Source organism: Pleurodeles waltl, chromosome 9, assembly GCF_031143425.1.
Source record: "Pleurodeles waltl isolate 20211129_DDA chromosome 9, aPleWal1.hap1.20221129, whole genome shotgun sequence".
NCBI classification, from domain to species: domain Eukaryota; kingdom Metazoa; phylum Chordata; class Amphibia; order Caudata; family Salamandridae; genus Pleurodeles; species Pleurodeles waltl.
The window spans coordinates 325328227-325341510 of NC_090448.1; the positions used below are offsets into that span (position 1 = coordinate 325328227).

Below are 13284 nucleotides of genomic sequence, written 5' to 3' on the forward strand. Positions count from 1 at the left end.
AAATATATTTTTCTATAACAAAACCTATTGGCTGGATTTGTCTCTGAGTGTGTGTACCTCATTTATTGTCTGTGTATGTACAACAAATGCTTAACACTACTCCTTGGATAAGCCTACTGCTCGACCACACTACCACAAAATAGAGCATTAGTATTATCTCTTTTTACCACTATTTTACCTCTAAGGGGAACCCTTGGACTCTGTGCATGCTATTCCTTACTTTGAAATAGCACATACAGAGCCAACTTTCTACAGTGCATAAATGAATGGTTGTCAAAAATACAGCACTAGTGTTCCTGCTCTGTAGATTTTGTATTTGAAATCTTAATTTTGGTTTTGTTTAGTTTTCATGTTCATGAGGAGAAAAAAAAGCAGGACATAAATATTTGTTTGGAAATAATTATTTAATATAGATTGCTAAGGACATGGAGCGCTGGGCCAAGAGTTTGAACAAGCAGAAAGAAAACGTCAAGAATTTCCAGCCATCATCTTTAAAGGATGAGGAAAGGAGAGAATCTGCGGCTGCTGATGCAGGCTTTGCCCTCTTCGAGAAAAAGGTAATGATCCGCACTCTTTGTAAGATGGCTGAACTCCCCTAGTTTAGTTTATGTAAGGAAGTTATTCCCATTTAAAATGTTGTAAATTTTTTCATTCATCTTTTTGTGCTGTAAATGTCTGTTGTAAAGTGAGCCTAGCCAGGAGACCTGCACTAGAAGCGACTGTGTGGAATGTGCATCTTGTTACAGGTGCGCGTTGTGTGGCTTGTGGTTAGATTTATTCACAACTTAACTTTTAAAAGATATTCTGCTGGAGTCCTGAAAATTTACCACTTTTTTGGATCACTGATGGTAATTGCTAGCACTATCAGTTGAAGGTGCTTCTCTTCAGACTATTCAACACAGAGAATCTTTACAAAATGGCTTTCCTATGTAGTGACGTTTCTCCAGGCACAAGGGCGCATACTTGATAAGTTGCAGAAATGAGCCTGTTCCTGGAGTACTCAGGTGGGTGCTACAGCCTCTGTTGTCGTCTTGTTTCAAAACCTCAGTTTTTTCATAAATTGCAAGTTTTGCGGTGCCGGGTCTAGTGACTCCACCAACTAGTGGTAATGCCCATGGGCATCCCTTTCATTGTTGGGTTGTTTATTCTCCACCGTCGAGTTCAGATGTGTGTTAGTGAGCTCAGCAGTTCAGCTCCACGTGATTATCAGCAGGTCTTCAGATCTGTTAGTTGATCCTCCAAACAAACTCACTCTGTCGGTCTCCACCGTTGTGTTCTTTTGACTCTGTCGTTCAGCAGCCTTTCGACTTCTGTTTGAGTCGAGAATGTCCTCGTAATGGAAAGGACAGCATTTTGGTTCTACACCACTTGCCGTGCCAAGTTGCAAACCTCATCGAGGTGAGGGCTCTGTAACCTTTGTTTGACCCTGGATCACAGTAAAGACTCCTGTTTGGCATGTCTTGCGTTCTGGAACCAAAAACATGTGCACTTGTCGAATTAACCCGGCCTCCATGGCAGATACCAGGAGGAAGACTAGAGAAGAGAGTAGTGATGTCGAGCAACTCGATACTCCAGGTACTGAAGTAGAGGCTTGGCGCTGAGACACACTGTCCCAAAGTATTTGGAGTCAAGCTCAAGAGGATCTGTTCCTCACAAGAGAACATTGACCTTTGATAGGTCCTTATCCTTCCTGTGCCTCCCACTCCCAAAGGGCACAATAAGGCTGCCTCTCTATAGTCTCCTGCCAGCTAAAGGAATGGTATTTACAGCTAGGGTCGATAAGGTCTCCCCTAATGACCCTCTATACTTACAAGGCCATTTACAACCTGAATTTCTAGTTGTGCATACAGTTTCGAAACAAGATAACCTATAGGGCACAGGTGATGTCCCTCTCCCAACCGAGAGCAAATTATTCATGCACTAGGTAAAAGGGTAGTAGAATTGGCTCCTACGCATTGGTGCATCGCCAAATTCCATTAATTTATTTGATTTATAAAGCTCAGCAAATCAACCCTGAGGGATTCAAGGCACTTAATCATGGGCACAGGGAAATTTAAATAATTTGCCCAGGATCGCTGGATATTGAGCCGATGCAGACACTCGATCCTGGTTTCCCCCCACCCCCCCCCCCCCCCCTGTTTTGAATTTGCCAGCTTGAGCTATAATGCCATGTAAGGAAATGCCTCCTTGGCATGGTTGCCCCCTGACTTTTTGCCTTTGCTGATGCTATGTTTACAATTGAATGTGTGCTGAGGCCTGCTAACCAGGCCCCAGCACCAGTGTTCTTTCCCTAACCTGTACTTTTGTATCCACAATTGGCAGACCCTGGCATCCAGATAAGTCCCTTGTAACTGGTACTTCTAGTACCAAGGGCCCTGATGCCAAGGAAGGTCTCTAAGGGCTGCAGCATGTCTTATGCCACCCTGGAGACCTCTCACTCAGCACAGACACACTGCTTGCCAGCTTGTGTGTGCTAGTGAGGACAAAACGAGTAAGTCGACATGGCACTCCCCTCAGGGTGCCATGCCAGCCTCTCACTGCCTATGCAGTATAGGTAAGACACCCCTCTAGCAGGCCTTACAGCCCTAAGGCAGGGTGCACTATACCATAGGTGAGGGTACCAGTGCATGAGCATGGTACCCCTACAGTGTCTAAACAAAACCTTAGACATTGTAAGTGCAGGGTAGCCATAAGAGTATATGGTCTGGGAGTTTGTCAAACACGAACTCCACAGCACCATAATGGCTACACTGAAAACTGGGAAGTTTGGTATCAAACTTCTCAGCACAATAAATGCACACTGATGCCAGTGTACATTTTATTGCAAAATACACCCCAGAGGGCACCTTAGAGGTGCCCCCTGAAACTTAACCGACTGTCTGTGTAGGCTGACTAGTTCCAGCAGCCTGCCACACCAGAGACATGTTGCTGGCCCCATGGGGAGAGTGCCTTTGTCACTCTGAGGCCGGTAACAAAGCCTGCACTGGTTGGAGATGCCAACACCTCCCCCAGGCAGGAGCTGTGACACCTGGCGGTGAGCCTCAAAGGCTCACCCCTTTGTCACAGCCCAGCAGGGCACTCCAGCTTAGTGGAGTTGCCCGCCCCCTCCGGCCACGGCCCCCACTTTTGGCGGCAAGGCTGGAGGGAACAAAGAAAGCAACAAGGAGGAGTCACTGGCCAGTCAGGACAGCCCCTAAGGTGTCCTGAGCTGAAGTGACTAACTTTTAGAAATCCTCCATCTTGCAGATGGAGGATTCCCCCAATAGGGTTAGGATTGTGACCCCCTCCCCTTGGGAGGAGGCACAAAGAGGGTGTACCCACCCTCAGGGCTAGTAGCCATTGGCTACTAACCCCCCAGACCTAAACACGCCCTTAAATTTAGTATTTAAGGGCTACCCTGAACCCTAGAAAATTAGATTCCTGCGACAACAAGAAGGACTGCCCAGCTGAAAACCCCTGCAGAGGAAGACCAGAAGACAACAACTGCCTTGGCTCCAGAAACTCACCGGCCTGTCTCCTGCCTTCCAAAGAACTCTGCTCCAGCGACGCCTTCCAAAGGGACCAGCGACCTCTGAATCCTCTGAGGACTGCCCTACTTCGACGACGACCAGAAACTCCCGAGGACAGCGGACCTGCTCCAAAAAGACTGCAACTTTGTTTCAAGGAGCAGCTTTAAAGACCCCTGCAACTCCCCGCAAGAAGCGTGAGACTTGCAACACTGCACCCGGCGACCCCGACTCGGCTGGTGGAGAACCAACACCTCAGGGAGGACCCCCGGACTACTCTCCGACTGGGAGTACCAAAACCTGTCCCCCCTGAGCCCCCACAGCGCCGCCTGCAGAGGGAATCCCGAGGCTTCCCCTGACCGCGACTCTCTGAAACCTAAGTCCCGACGCCTGGAAAAGACCCTGCACCCGCAGCCCCCAGGACCTGAAGGACCGAACTTTCACTGCCGAAGTGACCCCCAGGAGTCCCTCTCCCTTGCCCAAGTGGAGGTTTCCCCGAGGAAGCCCCCCCTTGCCTGCCTGCAGCGCTGAAGAGATCCCTTGATCTCTCATTGACTTCCATTACAAACCCGACGCTTGTTCTAACACTGCACCCGGCCGCCCCCGTGCCGCTGAGGGTGAAATTTCTGTGTGGGCTTGTGTCCCCCCGGTGCCCTACAAAACCCCCCGGTCTGCCCTCCGAAGACGCGGATACTTACCTGCTGGCAGACTGGAACCGGGGCACCCCCTTCTCTCCATTGCAGCCTATGCGTTTTGGGCACCACTTTGAACTCTGCACCTGACCGGCCCTGAGCTGCTGGTGTGGTGACTTTGGGGTTGCTCTGAACCCCCAACGGTGGGCTACCTTGGACCAAGAACTGAACCCTGTAAGTGTCTTACTTTCCTGGTAAAACTAACAAAAACTTACCTCCCCCAGGAACTGTGAAAATTGCACTAAGTGTCCACTTTTAAAGTAGCTATGTGTGAATAACTTGAAAAGTATACATGCAATTGAAATGATTCAAAGTTCCTAATGTACTTACCTGCAATACCTTTCAAACAAGATATTACATGTTAAATTTGAACCTGTGGTTCTTAAAATAAACTAAGAAAATATATTTTTCTATAACAAAACCTATTGGCTGGATTTGTCTGAGTGTGTGTACCTCATTTATTGTCTATGTGTATGTACAACAAATGCTTAACACTACTCCTTGGATAAGCCTACTGCTCGACCAGACTACCACGAAATAGAGCATTAGTATTATCTATTTTTACCACTATTTTACCTCTAAGGGGAACCCTTGGACTCTGTGCATGCTATTCCTTACTTTGAAATAGCACATACAGAGCCAACTTCCTACATTGGTGGATCAGCGGTGGGGTACAAGACTTTGCATTTGCTGGACTACTCAGCCAATACCTGATCACACGACAAATTCCAAAATTGTCATTAGAAATAGATTTTTGCAATTTGAAAAGTTTTCTAAATTCTTAAAAGACCTGCTAGGTCCTTGTGTTAGATCCTGTTTAGCATTTCTTTTAGAGTTTAAAAGTTTGTAAAAGTTTGAATTAGATTCTAGAACCAGTTGTAGATTCTTAAAAAGTATTCCAACTTTTAGAAGCAAAATGTCTAGCACAGATGTGACTGTGGTGGAACTCGACACCACACCTTACCTCCATCTTAAGATGAGGGAGCTAAGGTCACTCTGTAAAATAAAGAAAATAACAATGGGCCCCAAACCTACCAAAATACAGCTCCAGGAGCTTTTGGCAGAGTTTGAAAAGGCCAACCCCTCTGAGGGTGGCAACTCAGAGGAAGAGGATAGTGACTTGGAGGAAAATTCCCCCCTACCAGTCCTATCTAGGGAGAACAGGGTCTCTCAAACCCTGACTCCAAAAATAATAGTCAGAGATGCTGGTTCTCTCACAGGTGAGACCAACACCTCTGAAATCACTGAGGATAACTCCAGTGAAGAGGACATCCAGTTAGCCAGGATGGCCAAAAGATTGGCTTTGGAAAGACAGATCCTAGCCATAGAGAGGGAAAGACCAGAGATGGGCCTAGGACCCATCAATGGTGGCAGCAACATAAATAGGGTCAGAGATTCTCCTGACATGTTGAAAATCCCTAAAGGGATTGTAACTAAATATGAAGATGGTGATGACATCACCAAATGGTTCACAGCTTTTGAGAGAGCTTGTGTAACCAGAAAAGTGAACAGATCTCACTGGGGTGCTCTCCTTTGGGAAATGTTCACAGGAAAGTGTAGGGATAGTCTCCTCACACTCTCTGGAAAAGATGCAGAATCTTATGACCTCATGAAGGGTACCCTGATTGAGGGCTTTGGATTCTCCACTGAGGAGTATAGGATTAGATTCAGGGGGGCTCAAAAATCCTCGAGCCAGACCTGGGTTGACTTTGTAGACTACTCAGTGAAAACACTAGATGGTTGGATTCAAGGCAGTGGTGTAAGTAATTATGATGGGCTGTACAATTTATTTGTGAAAGAACACCTGTTAAGTAATTGTTTCAATGATAAACTGCATCAGCATCTGGTAGACCTAGGACCAATTTCTCCCCAAGAATTGGGAAAGAAGGCGGACCATTGGGTCAAGACTAGGGTGTCCAAAACTTCCACAGGGGGTGACCAAAAGAAAGGGGTCACAAAACCTCCCCAGGGGAAAGGTGGTGAGACAGCCAAAAATAAAAATAGTCAAGAGTCTTCTAAAGGCCCCCAAAAACCTGCACAGGAGGGTGGGCCCAGAGCCTCTTCACAAAACAATCCTGGGTACAAGGGTAAAAACTTTGATCCCAAAAAGGCCTGGTGTCGAAACTGTAGTCAGTCTGGACACCAAACTGGAGACCAGGCCTGTCCCAAGAAAAGTCCCACTCCAAACTCCAATCCAGGTAACACTGGAAGGGCTAGTCTCCAAGTGGGATCAACAGTGTGCCCAGAGCAAATCGGGGTCCACACTGAAGCTACTCTAGTCTCGGAGGGTGGGGTGGATTTAGCCACACTAGCTGCCTGGCCGCCTAACATGCAAAAATACAGGCAGCAGCTCTTTATTAATGGGACAAGTGTAGAGGGCCTGAGGGATACAGGTGCCAGTGTCACCATGGTGACAGAGAAACTGGTTTCCCCTGGCCAATACCTGACTGGAAAAACTTATACAGTCACCAATGCTGACAATCAAACTAAAGCACATCCCATGGCAATGGTAACTTTAGAATGGGGAGGGGTCAATGGCCTGAAACAGGTGGTGGTCTCCTCAAACATCCCAGTAGACTGTCTGCTTGGAAATGACCTGGAGTCCTCCGCATGGGCTGAGGTAGAACTAAAAACCCATGCAGCCATGCTGGGTATCCCTGAACTGGTGTGTGTAAAAACAAGAGCACAATGCAAGGCACAGGGTGAAAAAGTAGAGCTGGAGTCTGGAAAAATGGCCCAGCCTACCAAGAGAAAAGGAAAGTCAGTTGGGAAGCCAACTGCAACACAGTCAGAAAAAGAGAACCTCTCTTCTCAGGAAGAAGTTCTGCCCTCTGAGGGAACTGAGCCTTTGGAGCTTGAACCTTATCAGGTTGAGCTCTTAGGCCCAGGGGGACCCTCAAGGGAGGAGCTGTGTAAGGGACAAGAAACCTGTCCCTCTCTTGAAGGCCTTAGGCAGCAAGCTGCTGAAGAGTCCAAGGGCAAGAAAAATGGAACACATAGGGTCTATTGGGAAGATGGACTCCTGTACACTGAGGCCAGAGACCCCAAACCTGGTGCCACTAGGAGAGTGGTAGTGCCTCAGTCGTTCAGAGAGTTTATTCTGACCTTAGCCCATGATATTCCCCTTGCTGGGCATTTGGGACAAACCAAGACGTGGGAGAGGTTAGTCAACCACTTCTACTGGCCCAATATGTCCCAGAAGGTTAAGGAGTTTTGCCTCTCCTGCCCCACCTGTCAATCCAGTGGTAAGACCGGTGGGCACCCAAAGGCCCCCCTCATTCCACTTCCAGTGGTGGGGGTCCCCTTTGAAAGAGTGGGTGTGGACATAGTTGGTCCACTGGAACCTCCCACAGCCTCAGGAAATATGTACATCCTAGTAGTAGTGGATCATGCTACTAGGTATCCTGAAGCTGTTCCCCTTAGGTCGACTACTGCCCCTGCAGTAGCCAAGGCCCTCATTGGTATCTTTACCAGAGTGGGTTTCCCTAAGGAGGTGGTGTCTGACAGAGGTACCAACTTCATGTCAGCATACCTAAAACACATGTGGAATGAGTGTGGAGTGACTTACAAATTCACTACACCATACCATCCACAAACTAATGGCTTAGTTGAGAGATTCAACAAGACATTAAAAGGCATGATCATGGGGCTCCCAGAAAAGCTCAAAAGGAGATGGGATGTCCTCTTGCCATGTCTGCTTTTTGCTTACAGAGAGGTGCCACAGAAGGGAGTAGGATTCTCACCCTTTGAACTTCTGTTTGGTCATCCTGTAAGGGGACCACTTGCCCTTGTTAAAGAAGGCTGGGAGAGACCTCTCCATGAGCCTAAACAAGACATAGTGAACTATGTACTTGGCCTTCGCTCTAGAATGGCAAAGTACATGGAAAAGGCAACCAAAAACCTTGAGGCCAGCCAACCGCTCCAGAAGTTTTGGTATGACCAAAAGGCTGCACTGGTTGAGTTCCAACCAGGGAAGAAAGTCTGGGTTCTGGAGCCTGTGGCTCCCAGGGCACTCCAGGACAAATGGAGTGGCCCTTACCCAGTGCTAGAAAGGAAGAGTCAGGTCACCTACCTGGTGGACCTGGGCACAAGCAGGAGCCCCAAGAGGGTGATCCATGTGAACCGCCTTAAGCTCTTCCATGACAGGGCTGATGTGAATCTGTTGATGGTAACAGATGAGGATCAGGAGGCAGAGAGTGAACCTCTCCCTGATCTTCTGTCATCAGACCCAAAAGATGGCTCAGTAGATGGAGTGATCTACTCAGACACCCTCTCTGGCCAACAGCAAGCTGATTGTAGGAGAGTCCTACAACAGTTTCCTGAACTCTTCTCCTTAACCCCTGGTCAGACACACCTGTGTACCCATGATGTGGACACAGGAGACAGCATGCCTGTCAAAAACAAAATCTTTAGACAGTCTGACCATGTTAAGGAAAGCATCAAGGTGGAAGTCCACAAGATGCTGGAATTGGGAGTAATTGAGCGCTCTGACAGCCCCTGGGCTAGCCCAGTGGTCTTAGTCCCCAAACCTCACACCAAAGATGGAAAGAAAGAGATGAGGTTTTGTGTGGATTACAGAGGGCTCAATTCTGTCACCAAGACAGATGCTCATCCAATTCCTAGAGCTGATGAGCTCATAGATAAATTAGGTGCTGCCAAATTCTTAAGTACCTTTGACTTGACAGCAGGGTACTGGCAAATAAAAATGGCACCTGGAGCAAAAGAGAAAACAGCATTCTCCACACCTGATGGGCATTATCAGTTTACTGTTATGCCCTTTGGTTTAAAGAATGCCCCTGCCACCTTCCAAAGGTTGGTGAATCAAGTCCTTGCTGGCTTGGAGTCCTTTAGCACAGCTTATCTTGATGATATTGCTGTCTTTAGCTCCACCTGGCAGGATCACCTGGTCCACCTGAAGAAGGTTTTGAAGGCTCTGCAATCTGCAGGCCTCTCGATCAAGGCATCCAAATGCCAGATAGGGCAGGGAACTGTGGTTTACTTGGGCCACCTTGTAGGTGGAGGCCAAGTTCAGCCACTCCAACCCAAGATCCAGACTATTCTGGACTGGGTAGCTCCAAAAACCCAGACTCAAGTCAGGGCATTCCTTGGCTTGACTGGGTATTACAGGAGGTTTGTGAAGGGATATGGATCCATTGTGACAGCCCTCACTGAACTCACCTCCAAGAAAATGCCCAAGAAAGTGAACTGGACTGTGGAATGCCAACAGGCCTTTGACACCCTGAAACAAGCAATGTGCTCAGCACCAGTTCTAAAAGCTCCAGATTATTCTAAGCAGTTCATTGTGCAGACAGATGCCTCTGAACATGGGATAGGGGCAGTTTTGTCCCAAACAAATGATGATGGCCTTGACCAGCCTGTTGCTTTCATTAGCAGGAGGTTACTCCCCAGGGAGCAGCGTTGGAGTGCCATTGAGAGGGAGGCCTTTGCTGTGGTTTGGTCCCTGAAGAAGCTGAGACCATACCTCTTTGGGACTCACTTCCTAGTTCAAACTGACCACAGACCTCTCAAATGGCTGATGCAAATGAAATGTGAAAATCCTAAACTGTTGAGGTGGTCCATCTCCCTACAGGGAATGGACTTTATAGTGGAACACAGACCTGGGACTGCCCATGCCAATGCAGATGGCCTTTCCAGGTTCTTCCACTTAGAAAATGAAGACTCTCTTGGGAAAGGTTAGTCTCATCCTCTTTCGTTTGGGGGGGGGGGGGTTGTGTAAGGAAATGCCTCCTTGGCATGGTTGCCCCCTGACTTTTTGCCTTTGCTGATGCTATGTTTACAATTGAAAGTGTGCTGAGGCCTGCTAACCAGGCCCCAGCACCAGTGTTCTTTCCCTAACCTGTACTTTTGTATCCACAATTGGCAGACCCTGGCATCCAGATAAGTCCCTTGTAACTGGTACGTTCGATGGCATCTGTCGCTGTAGATACGCATGTTCTGCAATAGCTCGCCATCTGGTGTTGGGCCGGAGTGTTACAAGTTGTTTTTCTTCGAAGAAGTCTTTCGAGTCACGGGACCGAGTGACTCCTCCTTTTGTCTCCATTGCGCATGGGCGTCGACTCCATCCTCGATTGTTTTTTTTCCGCCATCGGGTTCGGACGTGTTCCTGTCGCTCCGAGTTTCGGAACGGAAAAAATAGTTAATTTCGGAAGATTTTCGTCGGTATTGTTGCGTTCGGGATCGGCGTACTTAGATTCAACACCGCATCGAAGATCGAAGAGCTCCGGTGCCCTTCGGGGTAGTTTTTCGATCCTCCGTCGGGGCCTGGTCGGCCCGACCGCGTGCTGAGGAACGCCGATGGAACGGACCCCGTTCCGTTTCTGCCCCAAATGCCACAATAAATACCCCTACACAGACCAACACTTGGTCTGCAACCTGTGCCTGTCACCTGAGCACAGCGAAGACACCTGCGAGGCCTGTCGTGCGTTCCGGTCCCGAAAAACACTCCGAGACCGTCGAGCCAGAAGACTTCAAATGGCGTCCGCACCGACAGCCCAACGGGAGTTCGAGGAACAGGAAGAGGAAGGTACCTTCTCGATCCAAGACTCAGACTCCGAAGGATTCGACGATACACAAACCGTGAGTAAGACGTCGAAAACCACACAAAGAAACATTTACAAGGCCCAGGGGACGCCACTGCCACCAGGCCATGGCTCAACCCATAAAATCGGTGACCGACCGTCGGCACCGAAAAAGGCCCAAACAGTGCCGAGATCGTCCGACTCCGGTCGAGACACCGGCACGCAGCCTTCTCGGGACCGAGAAAGTGCTGGAGACAAGCTTCGACACCGAGATGCCGGTGTGGACACGGCTCGACGCCGAGACAGCGGCACCGAAACAGATCGACGCCGAGAGGTTTCGGCACCGAAAAGGAAAAAAGTCACCTCGGAGCCGAAAAAACACGCAGACACAGTTTCGACGCCGAAACAAACTGCAAGCGACCCAGCTTCAGGCTCTTATACAGAAGAGCACTCGCTAACCTCCCAAATGCAGAAGCATAGGTTTGAGGAAGAGCTACAAGCAACTGATGCGGACCATACGCAAAAGCGTATCTTCATTCAGCAGGGGACAGGAAAAATAAGCACCCTTCCCCCCATTAGGAGAAAGAGAAGGTTGGAGTTCCAGGCGGAACAAGTACCACAACCAAAAGTGGTGAAAAGAGTTACACCACCACCCTCTCCTCCGCCCGTGATTAACGTTTCACCAGCACAAACGCCATCACACTCCCCAGCTCACACCACCATGAGCCAGGGTGACCAAGACCAGGACGCATGGGACCTATACGACGCCCCAGTGTCAGATAACAGCCCAGAGGCATACCCTACAAAACCATCTCCACCAGAAGACAGCACCGCGTACTCTCAGGTGGTGGCTAGAGCAGCACAATTTCACAACGTAAGCCTCCACTCAGAACAGGTCGAGGATGATTTCCTGTTCAACACACTCTCCTCCACCCACAGCTCCTACCAAAGCCTGCCTATGCTCCCTGGTATGCTCCGGCACGCAAAAGACATATTTAAGGACCCGGTCAAAAGTAGGGCAATCACACCAAGGGTGGAAAAAAAGTATAAGCCGCCTCCTACAGACCCGGCTTTCATCACAACACAGCTGCCACCAGACTCTGTTGTTGTAGGAGCAGCTAGGAAAAGGGCCAACTCTCACACATCTGGAGATGCACCACCCCCAGATAAAGAAAGCCGCAAGTTTGATGCAGCTGGTAAAAGAGTCGCAGCACAAGCTGCAAACCAGTGGCGCATCGCGAACTCCCAGGCACTACTTGCGCGCTATGACAGAGCCCACTGGGACGAGATGCAACATCTCATTGAACATCTGCCCAAAGACTTCCAAAATAGGGCAAAACAAGTGGTTGAGGAGGGACAGGCCATCTCCAACAACCAGATCCGCTCCTCCATGGACGCTGCAGATACAGCTGCACGGACAATTAATACATCTGTAACTATCAGAAGGCATGCATGGCTCCGAACGTCTGGATTTAAACCAGAGATTCAACAAGCAGTTCTCAATATGCCTTTTAATGAAAAAGAACTGTTCGGTCCAGAAGTGGACACAGCGATTGAGAAACTCAAAAAAGATACGGACACTGCCAAAGCCATGGGCGCACTCTACTCCCCGCAGAGCAGAGGGAATTACAGCTCATTCCGTAAAACGCCCTTTCGAGGGGGGTTTCGGGGTCAAAGCACACAAGCCAGCACCTCACAAGCCACACCGTCCAGTTACCAAGGACAGTATAGAGGAGGTTTTCGGGGACAATATAGAGGAGGGCAATTCCCTAGAAATAGAGGAAGATTCCAAAGCCCCAAAACCCCTACTACTAAACAGTGACTCACATGTCACTCACCCCCTCCACACAACACCAGTGGGGGGACGAATAGGTCATTATTACAGAGCATGGGAGAAAATCACTACAGACACTTGGGTTCTAGCAATTATCCAACATGGTTACTGCATAGAATTTCTACAGTTCCCTCCAAACATACCACCAAAAGCACAAAATTTAACAACACACCATTCCAATCTCCTAGAGATAGAAGTGCAGGCACTATTGCAAAAGAATGCAATCGAATTAGTGCCAAACACACAAATAAACACAGGAGTTTACTCACTGTACTTTCTGATACCAAAGAAGGACAAAACACTGAGACCAATCCTAGACCTCAGAGTAGTCAACACTTTCATCAAATCAGACCACTTCCACATGGTCACACTACAAGAAGTATTGCCATTGCTAAAGCTGCACGACTACATGGCAACTTTAGACCTCAAGGATGCTTATTTCCATATACCAATTCACCCATCGCACAGGAAATACCTAAGGTTTGTATTCAAAGGAATACATTACCAATTCAAGGTACTGCCTTTCGGATTAACAACCGCACCAAGAGTCTTTACCAAATGTCTAGCGGTAGTCGCTGCACACATCAGAAGGCAGCAAATACATGTGTTCCCATATCTAGACGACTGGCTAATCAAGGCCCATTCGTTAATAGAGTGCTCAAATCACACAAATCATATCATACAAACCCTCTTCAAACTAGGGTTCACCGTCA

General features: G+C 48.4%; 1 protein-coding gene across 2 annotated transcripts in view; it reads left to right on the forward strand.

Annotated features, from left to right (window-relative positions):
- Positions 1-13284, forward strand: part of RBM5 (RNA binding motif protein 5) — a 313693-nt gene that overhangs the window by 199238 nt on the left and 101171 nt on the right. For both annotated transcript variants that reach the window (XM_069206838.1, XM_069206839.1), the window contains one exon: positions 414-557. In XM_069206838.1, the coding sequence (XP_069062939.1) occupies positions 414-557 (144 nt within the window). The remainder of the gene's footprint in view (positions 1-413; positions 558-13284) is intronic.